Source organism: Eublepharis macularius, chromosome 5, assembly GCF_028583425.1.
Source record: "Eublepharis macularius isolate TG4126 chromosome 5, MPM_Emac_v1.0, whole genome shotgun sequence".
Lineage (NCBI taxonomy): Eukaryota > Metazoa > Chordata > Lepidosauria > Squamata > Eublepharidae > Eublepharis > Eublepharis macularius.
Genome location: NC_072794.1, coordinates 43,787,837 through 43,807,779, shown reverse-complemented (window position 1 = coordinate 43,807,779; position 19,943 = coordinate 43,787,837). Strand labels below are relative to the sequence as shown.

General features: G+C 47.3%; 1 protein-coding gene across 2 annotated transcripts in view; it reads right to left on the bottom strand.

Moving 5' to 3' along the window:
• The window catches only part of WDR47 (WD repeat domain 47), a 52,198-nt gene that overhangs the window by 7,502 nt on the left and 24,753 nt on the right, over nucleotides 1–19,943 (bottom strand). Inside the window, exons 6-10 of one of the 2 annotated variants that reach the window (XM_054980762.1) lie at nucleotides 17,374–17,500; nucleotides 9,596–9,774; nucleotides 8,961–9,191; nucleotides 7,245–7,323; nucleotides 5,518–5,675 (exon numbers count right to left, since the gene is read on the bottom strand). In XM_054980762.1, the coding sequence (XP_054836737.1) occupies nucleotides 5,518–5,675; nucleotides 7,245–7,323; nucleotides 8,961–9,191; nucleotides 9,596–9,774; nucleotides 17,374–17,500 (774 nt within the window). The remainder of the gene's footprint in view (nucleotides 1–5,517; nucleotides 5,676–7,244; nucleotides 7,324–8,960; nucleotides 9,192–9,595; nucleotides 9,775–17,373; nucleotides 17,501–19,943) is intronic. The other variant, XM_054980763.1, reaches the window with a different exon arrangement.

Sequence of the window (19,943 nt, the reverse complement as noted above, 5' to 3'; positions counted from 1 at the left end):
TACTAGGATAAGCTAGGGAAGATGGGTTTCTGCAAATGTCTCCCATGTGCGTAAGTTAGGATCCAACGTTATATAAACATTTTTCTACTCTTCTGTAAAACCCGTGGGAAAAAATAATAATTCCAACATGACATATTATGCTTAAAATTAATTTGTATTTAGTATGTAATGGAAATATTAAGTACTGAAAACATTACTTGAGCATCATGAAAAATAAATCTACAACTAACCATATCATGTTTTATCAGCAAAGATTGCAATTCCGGGCCAATTCACATATTACAAAGTCCCCTTGTCCTCAGTGTGGCTGCTACAAAGATTTTTGATCAGATGTGCTGGGAATTTCATGCTTGGAATTTAATTCTCAAGAGCAGGCGAGGGGGGGGGAGGGTGAGAATCAGATTTTGGGCCAAACTAGACAAGATGGTGTCCACAGGACTGACCTGTGGATGCCACTGCCATTTAAAAGGGATTTTAAAATGCCACAAGGGCCTGATCCTGATTGCGACCTCAGTGTGACTGGCTGGAGTTGTCTTGCTCCCTCCCCTTTTCAAGTGCTGAAACAGCTGGGGGAGGGGTGAAACATTTTAAAATTGGGTTAAAATGGCAGTGCCATACACAGGTTAGACTTTTTAAAAAAATCATATTTTTATTAAAAATTTTAAATAAAATGACAAACTAACAAAAAGACAACTACACAGAAAATAAATCCAAAAATGACAACAAACAAAAAGTATAACAAAACAGATAAACTATATAAACGAAATGGTTACTTCTTTTTTTTTCTTTGACAAATATAATTATCAAATTTTCTCTTACTCCTTGTTACAAAGGAAAGCTCTCTTTTTTCTAATGTCCAGGTCACAGGTTGGACTTGTGCACACCATATCTAGTTTCACCCTGAAGTGCATGGGAAGAACAGATTTAAAGCATTCCTTCCAGCACCATTCTTCCCATCTGAAATGGTCTTGGGGAACATGTACATGCAAGTTTACCCAATGGGGAAACAATGGCAGTGTGAGGGTCAGGAAAATAATGCAGGGCAGTGTCTTAAGCCTCCTTTCTCTGCATGTCAAATCAGGCCCATCTGTGCCTGGGAAGGACAGAACCCCCAGAACATATTTGATACAAAGTCCTCCTAGCAGCCACATGGGGGACACGTGTGAATCTGCCTTCATTTTACAGAATATGAGAAGACAGGCTACTATATTTTAAGAAACTTGGCTTAAACTGCTGTAAAATAGCTGCAAAGCGGTTTTTAACAACAACCATCTGGTAAGTAATTCTTCTGAAGTTGGTGAGATTGTGTTTTGAAGTATACAATTTGCAACTCTTTCCCCCACACAGCACGTTATTTTTCCATTGCCTAACAAACAGGGCTCTTTTCCAAAAAGAAATCTGGGTGATTTACAAGCGGGGGTGGGGCGGGGGGGAGAGATTTTTAAAATAGGAAAAACTAGCCAGTTTTCCAGACTGCTGGGGCAGTACAAAAAAAGTAGTCTATTATAGTAAAAACATAAAATAAAGATTGATACACTTTAGTCCCTAGCACTGTGACTGTTTTAAATTCCTAACCTTTGCAAACAAAGCAAGCACAATGGGCTTGTAAGAATATACTTGGTGTGCAGCAACTTAAGCAGTTATTTTAGAAGGCTTGGGTATAAATCCTGAGAGAAATCAGAAAATTAATGTGCCTTGAAGAAACATCTGCCATATACATATGTTTTTGACTGGAACGGAAAGGGGCAAAACATCTACAGTAGCTGGGCATAAAAAGTATAATTTATATTTGTTAAGAGCTCACTCTACCATATAGGAGTTCAAGATTTTTACCCGCAGGAAATTATTTTCCACTGTAATGCATTTGCCACATAACTGCTGTGGATTCTAGTTTGGATCAACATGGTTATCTGCGATCTCTACCTACTTTTGAGAGAACTTCAGAGCGTTCCAGGGCCCAATTAACAATGTACTCTCAGCTTGTGCTGGGTTCCAGTAAGCCTTATGGATCTACCCATCATCCTGCAAGAACTGAATGCACTCTAGAACGTATCAAAGCATTCCCCTGCAGTGTGCATTCTTTGAGAGGGACAGTATTTTGTTCCCAACTTCCAAACATTCTCAAGGTGGTCCTTGTCCTGAAAGCTGCTCACAACATTAGAAATGAATGTTAACCCAAATTGTGTTTTTGCACAAACTCATGCTTCACCATCAGTAGTTTTCTGGTGGCAGCTGTCCCCTGTCCCTGCAAAAGCACAGCTATGCCACAGAAGATTATGTTGTTATGAGGGGAGCTTTTTGTGCCCCCTCCCCAAGGTGTTTAGCATTCTCAAACCATGGGAGAAAGCATCTTTATATAAAGTTGGCACTGTTGTAGTTAAACTGCTGTAACTGCTAACACTACTATAGCTAATGCCAACCCATAGGTCTAGCGTATCTGCAACTTTGCAGGTGAGAAGACATTGCCCCTTTCCTAAAACCATCCAGCTATGTAAACAAGATTTCAGACACTGCAAAGGTGACATTTGATGGAATGCTAAAAGCAAGCAGCCTACAAGGAAAAAAAACCAGATTGGGATGTGCTTGTGAAGACACAGTTCCCTAATATATCATCATCTGTAATTTCTATTGCACTTCTCAATGTACAAAGTACTTCATAATTCTCACCTTTTAAAAAGTCAGAAATAATACTCTATAAGGCATTTTTTCTTCTCTATCTTATCTTAGCCATTATTTCAAGGTGCAAGGAAATTAGCAATTAAGATTTTTAAACACAGAAATAATACAATTATGTGAAAGCCATGATATTATGTTAATACTCAGCTGCTAAGCAGCTCAAATGAAAGCAAAATGTTAACAGGGCAAAGTAAAGTTAATATAGACAAGAAGCTTTTACTGATAGCAGATTATTTTAAAGTCATGCTGTAGAAGCTGGAAAGCAGGGCTGCAATAGTAAAATACAAATAATGGGGGGCAGGGGTGTACAAAATACAGAAAAGGTGGTATTTTCAATTAGTTAGACAACAAGGACAGAATAAAAAGCCAAATAAAAATAAAGACAAAAACAAATGATCTGGCAATTCCAATGTTTTCATAAGAGGAAATAAAGTTACTAGTTACTTTGTTGTCATCTTTACAGAGGAAGAGAGCGAAGATCTGCCTAAGTCAAATACCAGTTTTCGAGGAACAGCAGAGGAGGAGCTAAACAGCATATAAGCAAACAGTTATAAAGAGACTAAAACACACACTTCACAAGATATTCAGTGTGAGTAACATTTATGGTTTGTTAAATTTGAGGTGGTGAGAGCTGGCTTGTGATGGGGTCACATTAAAATGACAATCCACCTGGGCAACATTTATGAAACACAGTGAAAGTCACTGAGCAAACAACAAGCTATGTGACTATTTCCCATACTGCATTAACATCTGCCACAAATGACATTTGTTATAGTGTCTGCCATGCTTGCAGCCATATACAACCACAGAGGTGAGAAAGCTCAGCATGAGATATGAAGTTGAAATTCTGCTCTTCAATGTCTGGTTTACTCAGCTTTTCAACCAAAAATGAAAAGGTTAACTCTGAAAGCACTTACTGGTAATCTCAATGACTTCAATGAAACAGCTCCTTTGCCAAGGTCACTATGTCACTAGTTGTTAGTTACACAAAGTAATTATGCATGCTTCTGGTAGGCAGTAAAAAGGACAAATTGCCACAGACAACAAGGAAGAGTCTCATCAATGAGACTTTGAAGCAACAGTTAGAAGCAAGCATGGTTTGACTATGACGTCTGAATCAAGTCAAATCCTGGTTTAACATCCCGAACTATGGAATACTGCAAGTATAATATGCCTGGTTTGATGTTGTGGCAAACTATAGCATTGTGAATTTAGGATGTGTATTCAGTTATTGACTAATCAAAATAAAACTGAGAATGCTTCTTTTGTTAATATAAGCTGTCTCAAACTGGAAAAACTAACTATGATCTGTAACATTTCAATCTGGGAATTAGTCTTGTATTGCCTGTCTTAGATTTCAAGAAGGTTAACTCTGCATACACGAAACAGACAAGGACATTTTCCACTCAGCTGTTACATACAGATTTTGCCATCAAAAAGGATTGCATTTTCAAAAGTGTTGTTTACATCTGTTATGTTGCTGGCTTACTGGTTTGGGAAGGGCTTTGATATGATTCTGTCACAAGCAGCTACTCATTTGCTTACTATTGTACTCTCTTGTGCTACACTTGCTTGGCACAGAAACAAATGTTTTGCTTGCTTGCCAACAGGCTGCACAGGAGATGGTGGGGGGAGAGGGAGCCACAGGGGACAGAGACATGTTAAATTCTTCCACTCTTCTGGATGCCAGGCAATGTCTGTCCTGCCATCACTGTAAAGAGTGACAAACAAACTGCCTAAACCATACGAGATGCAAGAGATCAATGATAAGGACTTCAGGGCCGTTTTCACACTACTTACCCGCTTGCGCAAAACTCCCAGAACGACGCGCCTTCCTGGCATGATTTCCCACGATGGCACGATTTCCCACGATAGCTCTGGTTATCGTGGGAAATCGCACCAGGAAGGTGCCTCATTCCAGGAGTTTTGTGCAAGTGGTAAGCAGTGTGAAAACAGCCCAGATCTCGATGTCTTAAATTCTTCTTAAAAGCAGCCCACTAGTGAGATGGGTAAACAGAAGGTGATTGTTTCCCCAAAACTGCCACCCCAAAAGCTATCAGGAAAAAAATGACACAATTTGGTGGAAGTAACTCTGGCTAGAAGAAAAATGCAGAAAGACAAACAGAGACTTAGTGAGGTAAAAACTGCACAGCAGTTGGTAAATAGCTCAATAATTAAAATAGAAGATTAAGAACCTATTGTGCAAATTTATGTCTTAAGGAAGTACTGTTGACATTAACAAAATCATTATTGGACAGTCTTCTTAACATAATATTTACTGATACAAATTTAATTCAAAATTCATATATTTTGAATTTCTCAGATCAACAAGAGCTGAGCTGCATGAAACAGAAGAGGAGAGAGCCTCACAAGTAAAGCTTCCTTTCCAATGTCAATTAGTAGTTTATTCTAGCCATCAAAAACAGACGTTGAAAAATCTGAGTTTTTTGTATGGTTATTCTAATAATCCTGCTTTTGAGAATGTATTTTCTGTCCTAAAACATCTATTGATCATTTTAATAAAAATGCAATGAGGACAATAAAGGAAAATTTCTCTAGATAATTGCAGTATTTTGAGTTTGCAAGCCAAAAGAAACTGTTATATTGACAACCAATTAATATAATAGTGGGTAAAATTATTCAGAGTATTTCTATTTGTAGAAAGTGTTTTAAATAATATTTTAAGAATTAAAAGTCCTGCAACATTAAATCACTGAGATTAAAAAAAAAACAGGAAATGAAAAAATGAGAGACCCAAAAGCCCTAAGAAGATATGGACACTAATACCAGAAAACTGTGATGTGAAATCAGGACTTCCAGATGGTGCATAATCATTCTTACCTTGCATCCGGAAGGTCTGGATAGGCGCACACTCTCAAAGTTTTAGAATTGGAGCCAACAGCATACATAGTGCCACTTGGATGAAAAGCCACAGCTCTGACAGCCTGTGTATCTTCTAGGGTATTGATACAAATGAATTGCTTTGTTGATTTGTCATCCTATTATGTGAAAAACTGGAATGTAACTATGTTCCTATGATTTTTGCACATTTTTTAGAATCCAGAAATAAAATTCCATTCTTATTTCGAAAAAAATTGTTCCTCAATACAACAAATATGAAAACTCGCAGTAGATATGGTTACCCATTGGATTTCTATACCATTAAGGTACTTATCTTCAAAAAAAAAAATTAATTAATACCCTGGCAAAAATAAGCATTTTAATGTCATGTTGGGAATCCAGGCTTTTCATTCTATATATGACTTCTAGCATCTCTACCTCTAGCATATTACACAGCTTAACAATTTTTATGTATCGCTAAGGGAGGGTGGATTAACTACATTTAGGATTCTAGAGAAAATACCATTTTTGAATGTTGGGACCACAAGACAACACTTCTGCCTTGTGGGACAAAACCCAGCTTGTGTTGACCTAACAGCTTTCCCAAGATTGGAGCATGCCTATCAGGGACATATTTAAATAGTCCTGGCAGAATTATGTCCTCCTTTTGCATCTTGCAAGAGGAAACGGAGGCAAATTTATTTACTTACTTTATTTATACCCTGGCCTTTTTCTTCCCCCAGTCAGGACCCCAAGCGGCTTATATCATTCTCCTCTATTTTATCCTCAAAACAATCTTGTGAAGTAAGTTAGGCTGAGAGTGTATGACTGGCCCAAGGTTACCCAGCAAGCTTCCATGGCAGAGCAGGGATTCAAACCTGGGTCTCCCAGATCCTAGTCCAACACTCTTACCACTACACCACACTGGCAAATCAGATGTTTGAGCTTAGAAATTGATACAGGAGGCCATATGGGGCGAGGTAGATAAATCACTAGGAAGAGCCTGCTCATTAACAGAACCAAGAGCAAGAAGGATCCTAAAGATCTGACTAAAGTCTGTGTGGTTAAGAAGGACAGGCAAGGGCTTGCTGCCAGAAAAAGACTACTCTTAAAAATACTACACACACAAAAACCCACGTGTGCTCCAGAGTGCTGAAAAGCCCACATCTGTCAAGAGGATAATAAAATTAAAACTAAAATCTTCTTCAACTGTAAAGCCATTATTACTACACAAGAGAAGACAATGTTGTTAAGTGGTCCTTTGTGCAGTCAAATATAAGACATTCTCAGTTAGAGATTTCTTCAACCAAACTGAGGCTTAACACCCTCCTTCCACAGAGTATATAGCTATAATCCAATGCATTGTGTGAACTACTAATGCAGCCAAGAGTGGCAACAATCTGTTTATCCAGTCCAGGAAACAGTGTGTTGCTGCTTGTCTTGGGAAATCAAAACTGGGAACACAGAACAAAAAAATTCAAATATTGCTTATGGACAACAATGCTTTGAAAAGGATAAGTAAAGACAAGCAGTAGAAATGCAAGATGCATATACCTCTTAGGGGAAGCATGCTGACAAGTTCTACTATCTGTCATTCAGAGTTAATATTTGTATACTACCAGGAAAATTCTAATGTGACATATTTCTAGAAGCATTCTTTCTGTATTTAAAAGTCCAGACTAGAGGCTCATTTCATTGTAGTAGAAAAAGTGCTGTGGAAGTCCTACCTCATCACCTCTTGTTCTTGCTATATTCCCTGGAGAATCTTCATGTTGTGCCTGAATGGCAGCATGTTCTGGTACTCTGCTTTAATGCAAACAGAATTAAATCCACTACAACAAGAGATAAGCAAGGCTGTTTCATCTTTTACATCTGTATAAAATGTAAAAGTAATCCCTATAAAACCACACAGAAAGCATTCAGATGTCACAGCAAGCTGTTACTAAACTGCAATTGGACATCAACACAGCTTGTTGCAAGCATTCACACACTCCCCTTCCTCTTCCCACCTCCCTCCTACTCTTGCATGCAAAGCTTGATTCAAAACTTCTAACTTGGAACAAGCTCTCATTTGCCATGGCACTGAAAACCAGGCAACTAGTCAAACTGAAATTGGTTTACTCTTCACAAATCAAGATTCTAAACTGTGGGTTTAGAATTCTGGCTTTTGTGAAATAATTAAACTGCAGTTTAACTGGGAAGCTTGCACATGAGAAGGTGGTGGTATATGACAAGCATAGCAACAAGTTAGGCTTATTCTTGATCACAATTTCAATTATAACTTATTGTGATATCTGAATGCAGTCTCATTCTAAAGTAAAGTATTCTAAAGTATAACACTTTTTTTTCAAGGGCAGTCTCCTTGCTGAATTCCTTCTCATAGCAGTATCTCTTCTGCTGCCTCTTTGGGAGCACACGAGGCAGTTGCTCCTGAAAAATCGGTATTACAGTCAAAACATACCGCAGCCATTTCAAACAACTGCTCCTAATACTTATTGCTTCCTTTGGTGCTATCCTTAATTTTCTTCTCATTCTAAATTATATTCTAAACACATTTATAATAATGACTATGTTCTTCTAATTCTTCAATAAAAATTCTGCATTTCCCAGTCACTGCCACAACAGAGGAATTCACAACTGGAATAGGAGTTTTGTATGCACGCTCTTCTGTCAACTACTGTGTTCCCATGTCATGGCAGTGGAGGGCTCCTGAGGGCCTTATTTTTATTTTTTAAATGACAGTTGCTGTTATTGTGCTATGCACATTAATGTTATAAGAATGTATTGCTACAGTCTACTAGTTCCTCTGAATTTTCAGCTTTCATTAAAGGAGCATCTTGCCTGTTTCATTACACACAATGAAAAAGGCTAGACTTTAATGAAAACTGAGAATTCAGAAGAACCAGCAGAAGAACCAGTAGATTGTAGCAATACATTCTTACAACATTAGTATGTCATAGTTCAACAGCAATTAAGTGTTTTTTTAAAAAGCCCTCTGATGATATGGCAGGGGAAATAGCAATCAGGACAGATTGACAGAAGTGAAATGTACCTTCCTGTCCAGACAGCTTGCTAATGTACTTGGCCTGTTATCATCCTGGAAGGACTGTATCAAGCCAGTTCAGAGACAAAGCATACCCAGGACAGGAAGAGACTTGAGAGAGCCCAGAGGATGATGCTGTGTGTATGTTTGAAGAAAAAAAAGCACTGCTGCAGTTCAGAAGCTAAGGCTGAGAAAAACTTCCATACGAATGCAGTCTTTGGATAGTATCTTGCAGTTTAGCTACTGTAAAATTTTGGTTGAAATCTGGGGTGTGCTTTTTACAAAATACTCCATCAAATGTTGAAGTAAGGCACAATATGTTACAGGGATAGCTGCACATTACATTAACTAACATTAATATTCAGTTAACAAGCAGTACTGAAAGGTTCCCAACACTTACGTTTGATTTCCATGGACAGGTGATTCTTCAAGTGAGGGTATATGATTGGTACAGCCAGCTTTACGAGGTGTGCTTGCATTAATATTTGCGTTATCATTTGTTATTCTCTGACTAGAATCTGGAGGGTTGGATACATTTCCTTTGCTCCCATTGCAATGCTGATTTAGAGTCTGCACATCATTTCCCAGACTGTCAATACCCATGTTTAATTCCCCCAATTTCTGAATAGACCTGCCAGGTAAAATATTAAAACCATGAAGACTTATGGTGTGATTAAATTCAGTTTGTGTCAACTCTGCTAAGAAGGAGCATAATTGTTTATTCAGACTTATGGAAAGCAGCTAATTAATGCATCTTTTTATTGCTACAGAAGACCAATCAAAACACCACAAAACATCAGTGGACCTTGCAATATATAAAGCCTGGAACATTTTAGGAAAAACTTTGCTCTCCAAAAGTAAAGTTTTAGATCTAGAATTTTATCAGCTAATTTATAATTGAACAACATAATGTCCTTTTTGTGACAAGCCCCATTTAATATGAAAGAAATTATACTGAAACCAAAGTAAGATCAGACTGTAACATTTGTGGCTTAACAAGACAGATGCTTGTAATCTTAATTAACCAAAGACAACCTGTTTAGAAACTGCTCTGTAAGATTCTGTTGCTGGTCTGGACCATCTTCTTGGTTTACCCCTCCTTCTAACAACATTTGCTGATAAAGTTGCCGTTGTTGTTCCTTCTGCTCTAAATGCTGCTGGTATCGCAGCCGCTGTCTGTAATATTCCTGGAATTGCTCTGTTGAATCACGAAGCTAAACAAGATTAGACATAATTAAATGTTGTAAAAACATTAACTATTATTAAATGTATTTATCCGTGCTCTCCCCCTACAAAACCCGTGCCCCAAACAAACTCCCTTCAACTTGTGTAACATGGCTTTAAAATTTTGTTGGCCTCTGCACATTCTTTCTGCCTGTTCCCTGCAGAAGAATCATCTGGAAAACACACCCTAAAACTTGCAGCAAGCATCTCCGCAAAGCTTACCATATAAATGGTTTTTCCAGATACCTAAAATTCCAGAATCTGATCATTTTTATTCAGAGGCAATCTCCCAGGAGTAGGCAAAACCATAACACAACTTGCGTTTTCTTGCAAGCTCACAAATACACACTAGTGTGGTTCAAAGTAATCACCATAATGCCCTCAAATAGCGACCATGCTAGCTCCCCATGAAAATCACTATCAGCGGAACAGAGAAACAGGGTCATCTGCATATGGGGGAGTGTGGGAGAGAAACAGAAAGTGAGGGTAAGGAAACTGAACAGTGAGTCCCTAGAATCTAGAGTATCCTGGGGTTCAGACACATGGTGTTCACCCCCCCAACCTCACCCCATTCTAGAAACCAAAACAAGCCAAGATAATTTTTACAAATTAAAACATCCTTTTTAAGGACTCTGATCTCTTTGAAACTAAATTCATGTGTGTGTTTGTAGTGAACAGATTAAACAGGATCAGAGGAAAGCTGTTTTCCCAAAACCTAATTTGTTGCTCCTTAAGAACTCTTGTAACCCTGAAAATAGCATCCTGGAATGGGGGAGGAGGTGAAACTAGGGTTTAGTGCACATGCCTGAACCCAGTTATCTCCTTACCTAAATAGCTCAGAAAGAAGAGATAAAATACTCCCTGTCTTACTGTAACACTCAGGCCTGAGCCTAGATGTACAGCTTATTGCTTACTAGCCCTGAATCTTGGTAGCCTTCACTGCCAGACAACTGCACTGGACTGATGAGGTTGAGCGCTAAAGGAAAAGGAAGCTGCTCAATCTTGCAGTATTTCACTTGAGAAGTGTATGTGAAACTTCCCAACCACTTATTGAGATCTCTTGCAGACCTCCAAACTATGTAGCTGCTTCATTTCAGAAAGTACTACTGAGCACTGGAAATTTTGAGTTACAAACATACTGTAACTTCATTGAACACATCAAGAACATATTCCTATCAGAGCACTCGCTCATATACTATTCTAATTGCAACTGTTCTGTTATGCTGCTCTTCTGGTGTGAGGCCCCGCCCTGCCGCCCGCGTCCTCCCCTCGTCCGGCCGTCCTTTGGGCCGTCACCAGGGGGCGGCCGAGGGAGCTCCCTCCGCCTCAGACTGGGTGGGGGCAGGGGTTAATGCACCAGGGTCTGCTCCCCTCCCTGCTGCCCTGGAGTCTCGCACTCTCTCTGTTCCGTCCTCCAGTCAGCTTTTTCCTCCCCGGCATCCCCGGGAGCTTCCCTCTTATAGTTCCCCCTGAACACGCCCCTGCCTCCTGCACCAATCCCCTCCCCCGATCCTGCCATCCCCTCCCTGCGTGCCTGGCTTCCCCATCCCCATTGGCTCTGGTGCCCTTCCATCTCCCCCTTGGTGCCCGCCCTCTTCTCTGGGCCTTGTTCTTCCCCCTCCTGCCTCCAGCCAATCCCCTGCCTGTGCCAGCCTGCCCTCGCCGGCTCCTTAGACCGGGGAGCCTTCCCAGGAGCCGTCCAGCCAATCCCCGATTGGAACGGCTCGTGGGGCGACCCACCCCCCGGCCTCTCCCTCCAGGCCCTCCCTCTGCCGGCGTTCGGCCGCTCCCGCCCTCGGGCCGCCGCCTAGGGCGGCCGCGGCGGCGGAGGCGACGCCGGCCGCGCCGCGCCGCTCCTGGCTTGCGGCCCTGCAGCCGCTGGCGCGCCGGGTGTCTGGGCCGGCCCCGGTTGCACCGCTGCTGTGGGCAGCGGCGCTGGCGTCGGTGCCGGCGTCGGCGGGCCTTCCCGCTCGCGCTCCAGCGGCCTCTTCAGCGGCGGCGGGCCCGCCTGCCCCGGCGGCAGCGCGTCGGAGCGCCCTCGGCTCGAGCCCCTCTTCCGGCCCGTCGTCGGGGGCCGCTCGGTGAGCGGGGGTCGTCGGCGGGGGTGTTGCGGGTGGCGGGCGGGCCCAGTCCGGGGCAGGAGAGGCCTGCTCCGGACACCCCCCCCCTGGGGCCGGGCGTCTCCTGGCCGGGTTGGTGCTCTGGGATCCGCGACATGTAGTCCGCATTCACATGGAGGCGGCCTGGCCGGTGTCGCAGCTCGAAGCTGAAAGGGAGTAGAGAGAGGTACCATCTGAGGACCCGTGGGTTGTGGTCCTTCATGCGGGCCATCCAGAGCAGGGGGGCGTGGTCGGTGACCAAGGTGAAGGGATTGTTGGAGAGGTAGAACTGGAGTGCCTCGACCGCCCACTTAACGGCCAGGGCCTCTTTCTCCACCGTCGCATACTTGACCTTGGCGGGTTGCAGCTTCCGGCTAATGAACAGCACTGGGTGCTCCTGGCCGTCAATCTCCTGGGACAAGACTGCCCCCAGCCCGACGTCGGAGGCGTCCGTCTGGACTAGGAAGGGCCGTCCAAAATCTGGGTTCCGGAGCACGGGAGCCCCTGACAGGGCTCCGCGCAGGGCCTCAAAGGCTCGGATTCGGTTGGGGCTCCACAGAATGGTGGCGGGCCGGTCCTTCCGTAAGCAGTCGGAGAGCGGGCTGGCTTGGCTGGCGAAGTGGGGAATGAATTTACTATAATAGCCCACCAGCCCCAGGAAGCGCCGCATCTGTCGCTTAGTCCGGGGTCGGGGGCTTTGCTCCAGCGTGGTGACTTTGTCTGGTACTGGCCGCAGGATCCCACGGCCCACCTGGAATCCGAGGTAGGTGAGCTCCTGGAACCCGATTCGGCTCTTGCGTGGGTTGACCCGCAGGCCCGCTCCGGCCAATGCTTCCAGGACCGTGGCGAGGTGCTTCAGGTGCGACGGCCAGTCGGGGCTAAAGATGATGATATCATCAATGTACATGGTTCACGAGCCGCTGGAAGGTGGCTGCGGCCCCATGCAGCCCGAAGGGCATGACCTTAAACTGGAACAGGCCCTGGGGGGTCGCAAAGGCTGTCTTTTCTTTGTCTTCTGGAGCCATGGGTATCTGCCAATACCCTTTAGTGAGGTCTAGGGCCGACAAGTACCGGGCCGTTCCCAGTTGATCGATCAATCACGTCGGCCCGGGGCATAGGATAGGCATCAAAGGTGGCAATGGCGTTGACTTGTCGGTAGTCCACACAGAAGCGGACGGAGCCATCCGGCTTGCCCACAAGTACGATGGGGCTCCACCACGCACTGTGGGACGGCTCTATCACGTCAAGGCGGAGCATGTCCTCTACCTCCCGGGCCACGACTTCCCACCGCTTCAGGGGTAGTGGCCTCCAGGGGGCCCTTGCCACTTGGCCGGGAGGGGTAGATATGTGGTGAGCCAACACCGTGGTCCTGCCCGGCTGACGGGAGAAAAGGCCCGGATTCTGGCGGATCACCGCCCTCACTTGCGCGTGCTGGTCTCCCCGGAGGTCCGGGTCGAGGACGGGCTCCTCCTCGCTGGCACCCCCTGAGGTCCAAGGTAACTCCCCCGCCGGGAGCTCGAGAGGTTCGGGGGACAGGTTACACTGGAGCTGGGCCGCCTCATGCCATGCCTTTAGGTCGTTAATGTGTAGCCTTTTCCGGTGCCGGGGACTCGGCCCGCATTGAACCTCATACGATAGGGGCCCTCGAACCTTAGTGATGGGGTAGGGGCCCCTCCAAGGGTCCCCCAGGCCTGGCCCCATGATTCGGTGGTGGACTAGGACCTTCTCCCCCACCTGGAACGTTCGGGCCTTGGCCCCCCGGTCGTAGTAGGCCTTCTGTGCCTGTTGTGCCGCCAGTAGGTGCTTGCGGGCGGTGGTGCAGCAACTCTCGAGGCGGGCCTGGAGGTCCTGGATGTACTCAGGGGCGGGCCGTCCCTCGGGAGTGGCTGCTGGGGCCCACTGCTCTTCCACCAGCCCCAGTATCCCCCGGGGCCGACGCCCGTACACGAGCTCAAAGGGGGCGTACCCGGTGGAGGCTTGGGGCGTCTCGCGGACGGCGAAGAGCAGGGGGTCTATATACAGGTCCCACTGTTGGGGGCGATCATGGGCCAGCTTGCGGAGCATCGCCTTCAGGGTTTGGTTGAACCTTTCCACCAGCCCGTCCGTCTGGGGGTGATAGACACTGGTGAAGATCTGGCGGACGTGCAGCGTTCGGCACAGATGTTTCGTGAGCTGGGCCATGAAAGGCTTCCCGCAGTCCAACAGCAGCTCTCGTGGCAGCCCCACCTGGGCGAAGAATCGTAGCAGCACTCGTGCGACTCCCGGGGCCTTCATGTCTCAGAGGGGCACGGCCTCGGGGTACCGAGTCGCGTAGTCCATCAGGACCAGGATGTAACGGGACCCTCGCGGGGTCCTGGGCAGTGGCCCGACGAAGTCCATGGCGATCCGGGAGAAGGGCTCCTCGATGATGGGCAGGGGGGCCAGTGGGGCCCGGGCCGGGCGCCGGGTGGTTTGTCGTTGGCAAAGCGGGCACGCCCGACAATATTGCTGGACTTCCTTGGTCAGCCCGGGCCAGAAGAAGTGGGCTTCAATACGGGCTGTGGTGCCATGGGCACCTTGATGCCCTCCCCAGGGGTGGTCATGGGCTGTCTTGAGGACCTCTGGGCGGTAGGCGGCCGGCTTCCTGCCCATCACGGATACCAGGACGAGCATGGGAGGGGGCCGAGGGGTCCGGGTCGTGGCGGGCAGAGCAGTATCCCACCCCAGGTTGCATTCCATCAGGGGGCACTCCCTCTTCCAGTGCCCGCGCTGCCCACAGGTAAAACACGGTCCTTTGTCGCCTGCCTCTCGTGCTGGGCCGGCCGGCTTAGGGGAGGGGGTCACGGGCGGCGGCAGGACCAAGCGGGACCCAGGCGATGGCCCTCCAGCCGCCCGACCCAGGTGAGCCGGTGCAGGTGGGCGGGGACCTTGTCGGGCCCTGCCCCCCCTTCCGCCGGTGTTGGGGTTCCCTTCGCCGCCTGGGCGGGGTTCAGGCCTCGGGGGTTCGCGGGCCTCCACGGCCATCACGTTCTCCCACAACACGGTGGCCTCTTTCAGGGTAGGCGGCTTGTTATATGCCACCCAGTTGCGGGCCCGGGCTGGGATCACGCTCAGCAGCTGCTCGAGCACCACCTGGTCCGCAATCCTCCTGCCCTCGTCTGACGTGGGTTTTAGCCACCGGTAGGCCGCGTCCTGGAGGTTGGCGACCAGGGTGCAAGGCCGGTCCGCTTTCTGGAAGGTTATGGTCCGGAACTTCTGTCGGTAAGTCTCCGGAGTGATTTCATAACGATCCAAGATGGCCTCCTTGAGCTTTCCGTAGTCCGCGCTCTCTGCCTTAGGGAGGGCCTTCAGGGCGGCCTGCGCCTCCCCTGTGAGGTAGGGCCCGATGATGAAGGCCCACTGAGCTGGTGCCCACCCGGCCGCCTCTGCGGTGCGTTCGAAGGCCTCCAGGAACGCATCCACATCATCCTCTGGGCCCAGCTTGGCGAGTTGGAATGGCGGCCGGGGTTTGGGCCCGGCGCCGCCACCGGCCCCGGCTAGTGCCTGCTGAAGGTCCCGAACGAGGGTCGCCTGGGCATCTTGTTGCTGCCGGGCCAGCGCAGCTTGCGCATCTAGCTGCTGCTGGGCCACCTCCTTCAATAATTGTCCTTGGCGCTCGGTCAGCCACTGACCGAACTGTGCGAGGTCTATGGCGGAGCTGGCGGCTTCCGTGGGGGCCTCCGCACTCGTTGCCTTCAGAACCGCTGGGCGTAGGAGCGGCCGGGCGCTACTCCAGCCCGCAGGGGCGGGGAGGTGCGGGAGCGGGTGCCTCACAGGACTGCTAGTGCCTGCATTCTCCACCAGTTTGTGAGGCCCCGCCCTGCCGCCCGCGTCCTCCCCTTGTCCGGCCGTCCTTTGGGCCGTCACCAGGGGGCGGCCGAGGGAGCTCCCTCCGCCTCAGACTGGGTGGGGGCAGTGGTTAATGCACCAGGGTCTGCTCCCCTCCCTGCTGCCCTGGAGTCTCGCACTCTCTCTGTTCCGTCCTCCAGTCAGCTTTTTCCTCCCCGGCATCCCCGGGAGCTTCCCTCTTATAGTTCCCCCTGAACACGCCCCTGCCTCCTGCACCAATCCCCTCCCCCGATCCTGCCATCCCCTCCCTGCGTGCCTGGCTTCCCCATCCCCATTGGCTCTGGTGCCCTTCCATCTCCCCCTTGGTGCCCGCCCTCTTCTCTGGGCCTTGTTCTTCCCCCTCCTGCCTCCAGCCAATCCCCTGCCTGTGCCAGCCTGCCCTCGCTGGCTCCTTAGACCGGGGAGCCTTCCCAGGAGCCGTCCAGCCAATCCCCGATTGGAACGGCTCGTGGGGCGACCCACCCCCCGGCCTCTCCCTCCAGGCCCTCCCCCTGCCGGAGTTCGGCCGCGCCCGCCCTCGGGCCGCCGCCCAGGGCGGCCGCGGCGGCGGAGGCGACGCCGGCCGCGCCGCGCCGCTCCTGGCTTGCGGCCCTGCAGCCGCTGGCGCGCCGGGTGTCTGGGCCGGCCCCGGTTGCGCCGCTGCTGTGGGCAGCGGTGCTGGCGGCGGTGCTGGCGTCGGCGTCGGCGGGCCTTCCCGCTCGCGCTCCGGCGGCCTCTTCAGCGGCGGCAGGCCCGCCTGCCCCGGCGGCAGCGCGTCGGAGCGCCCTCGGCTCGAGCCCCTCTTCCGGCCCGTCGTCGGGGGCCGCTCGGTGAGCGGGGGTCGTCGGCGGGGGTGTTGCGGGTGGCGGGCGGGCCCCGGGGGGCCTGGCGGGGGGGGCGGGCGGGCCCAGTTCGGGGCAGGAGAGGCCTGCTCCGGACATCTGGGAAGAGGAAGCAATCAACCAAAACTGGGCATGAAGTCCTAACACTACTGAAGTAGCAATGGCACCTCTTTCTGAAACTCATCCAGCCCTGGCAGATCTCCCTCCATGGCCCATTCTTCTTCTAGTCTTGCTTTTCCATGTTCCTTATGTGACACTGGATGAATTGCTTTCAGTAACATGCTGGAAAGACAGTCATCCCTCTCACAGACCTTGCCTTCCATAAATGCTTTTCCACATCTCAGCCCCGTTTGCAGTTTTAGGATTCCAGAGCAGAATTCTGACAATTTTCAGTTTATGACTTATCTTGCCCCCTCTCCATTTTATCTGTAAAAATATGTATTTTGTAGCTACTCACCACTCCCCTAAATATTAGTAAAAGTCACTGCATGCCAAAAATATGAAAGAAAGCAAGAGGGTAAAAGTAAACACATTTCAAACACACAAATGCTTTCAAGTATTGGAACTGTATAATTACAAATGCAATTGAAGCATTTTTTATCAGCACAGTAGAGTGTATTACAGAAAAATATTAGTGAGCTAGGAGACCGTATAACTGTATACAAAATTAGATACACTCACCACAAAATACCCTTAAAAACCCCCTACCATCATCTCAATGAGTTTCTTTTACAGCAAGCATACTGTGGCACCAAAATAAGAAAAGCTGCAAGTCCTCAGCTGGAAGCAACAAAAATATTACCTCATTTTTTTCTTGCTTGATTGGTCCTTGATTCTGTACTCCGTCTACTGGCTCCTTGTCTGGAACTGAATTCTGGCACAAGGTCTCATTGACAGAGGAGTGCTGGGAATCCCCAGGAGTGTCACTTCTTTAATAGTTACAGAGACAAAAAAAAAGAATGCTTTGACTTATTTCTGTTGAACATCTTAAATGACACATCTTACATGTATCTGAATTCAAACATGAACAAAACAAAAACCCACAAGCTTAGAGCAGAAAAACTTTCTACAACTATAACAAGACCTTTCGCAAACTCACAGCTCTGTGGGGTTCCTAAAGAACAAGGAAGTAACTCAACTTGTCTTAACATTCCAAAACAGAAAGCCTGGGTACTGGGAAGATGATGTAAAAAGGAGAGAGGACTGAAACTCTACTGACTCTTGAGACAACTACTGGCAGATTCATTCACTTGAAATAAGGTGGTGGTCACCAAATGGCCTTTGTTCTTCTGCACAGAATAAAGGACTATTAACAGAAGTAGGCAGAATAACTTCCAAAATGTAAGTGTTCCACTGCCATACCAACAGCAGTTGAGAATCTCAGAAGCTCCTCAAGAAGTGACGTATCCCATTAAAGCTGGCCAGCGCAGGGCTGAGCGCCCCAGCTGGCCGCGAGGCTGGCTTTGGAGGGCAGCGCCTGCCACTGGATGCCTCGACCGGCTTGCAAGCCGGGAAGCCGGCCAGCGCAGGCCCGAGTACCCTGGCTGGCCACGGGGCTGGCTTCTTTCTAAAGAGAGGATACGTGGAGACATGTCATTTAATGGTGAATTGAGGAAACAGCAGCTAACATCTCTCAGGGAAAAAATTTTTGAGCATAAAGTATAGGTCACAAAGCTGCAGTTAAAATCACAGCTGAAACAAAGAAAGAAACGCTGAAAACAGTGTTTGAGGTCCCAAGAAAATATTCTGCACTGCATATAAAGTGGCTAGAAAGAACCAGTCTTTTAATGATTTTGAGGCTGACATTGATTTGCAATAATTAAACGGCATTGATGTGGGGAGAATTTTGCACTCAGCAACTTCTTGTGCACATATTATAGATCACATAGGCCATGAAATGAGAATCACACTGGTCAAGAAGATTATTGATTCCAAGAGTAAAATTACACTGATTACTGATGAATCTACTACTGAGTCAGAAATCGGTTCTGATAGTGTACATTCACACCTACATTGAAGAGCTGGACACGCAGGACCATATGAATCACTTCATTGGCTTGATAGAGCTGGACAACTTAACGGAATATTCTAAAGTTTGATGTCTACCCTTGAGTCATTAGGGATCACTGAGGAATTCTTAAAGGAAAATTTGGTTTCGTTGACTTGTGATGGGGCTGCAGTGATGATAGGATCCCGTGGAGGAGTCGCAAACTCTTCAAAGACAGATTCCCTTCCATTGTTGTATGGCATTGTCCTAGCCATAGGCTGGAATTATCAGTCCACATTGTCGTGAAAGAGATGTGTGGCATCAATAAATTTAAGAGTTTTATGGACAAGTTATATGTCATGTATATGTCATCTCCAAAAAATGCAAGGGAGCTCAAGGCATGTGTGGCCACGTTAGAGATGGAGATCTTGAAAATTGGAAGGATCCTGTCTACGAGATGGGTTGCATCTAGTTTCAGAACTGTTATGGCTGTCTGGAAGGGTTGCCAAGCCCTAGTGCTTCATTTTGAAAAAGGTAAAACTGAGAGTGGTTGAGATAGAAAGGAGAAGTGCACATATAAAGGTTTTCATAAGAAGATTACATCAGCAGAACTCGTTTTGGATCTCGGATTACTTTGCGATGCTTTGCAAGAGCTTTCCAAATCAAGTGTAGATTTGCAGGAGAGAAATATCGATCTGTACAGAGCCCACGGCAAGACTGAGACTCTTGATGAAATTTGTGGGAAGAGAGGCACTACTCCAGGTCCTTACAATACAGAAGTACTTGAAGCAACAGAAAAGCTGCAATTTAAGGATGTCCAGCTGCATAGAAGAAATAGAATTGATGACCCACCGATCTCCCCAGCTGCATTCTAAAAAATCTCTTCAAAAAAGACTGCTTTCGAAAGAAGACAGCATTGTCAAGGTGTGGAAGAGTTCTGGATTCTAAGAATTGGCCAGCAAACTCCAGTGACGGTATTCTCTATGGGGAAGCAGAAATAAGCACATTGGCAAGAAGGTTTAAGCTCAGTGAGAGAGAAGCCATTCAGGCCTTCAGAGAGCGTCTAAAATATAGAGAAGAAATGCCCAAGGAACTGTCTCGGATCCGCCACATTCTCAATACAGTTGCTATTTCCTCCAGTGAGTGTGAAACTCCCAGATGAACTTGCTTGTCACTTTGAAAGTCAGAACAATAACATTTTTATTGTTTATAAGAATTGCTGGCCCTCCTCTAACAGTCTTTGATCCAACAAGGTTTGTGAAGACATGGTTGCTGCAAGGTCATTCTTCAGCTTTAGACACCTAAAGCAAGACCCGAAAAAGAACAGAGGAGTCTGGTGACAAGACTAAACTACGGAAACTCCTATGCTAAGGTAAGTTGTTCTC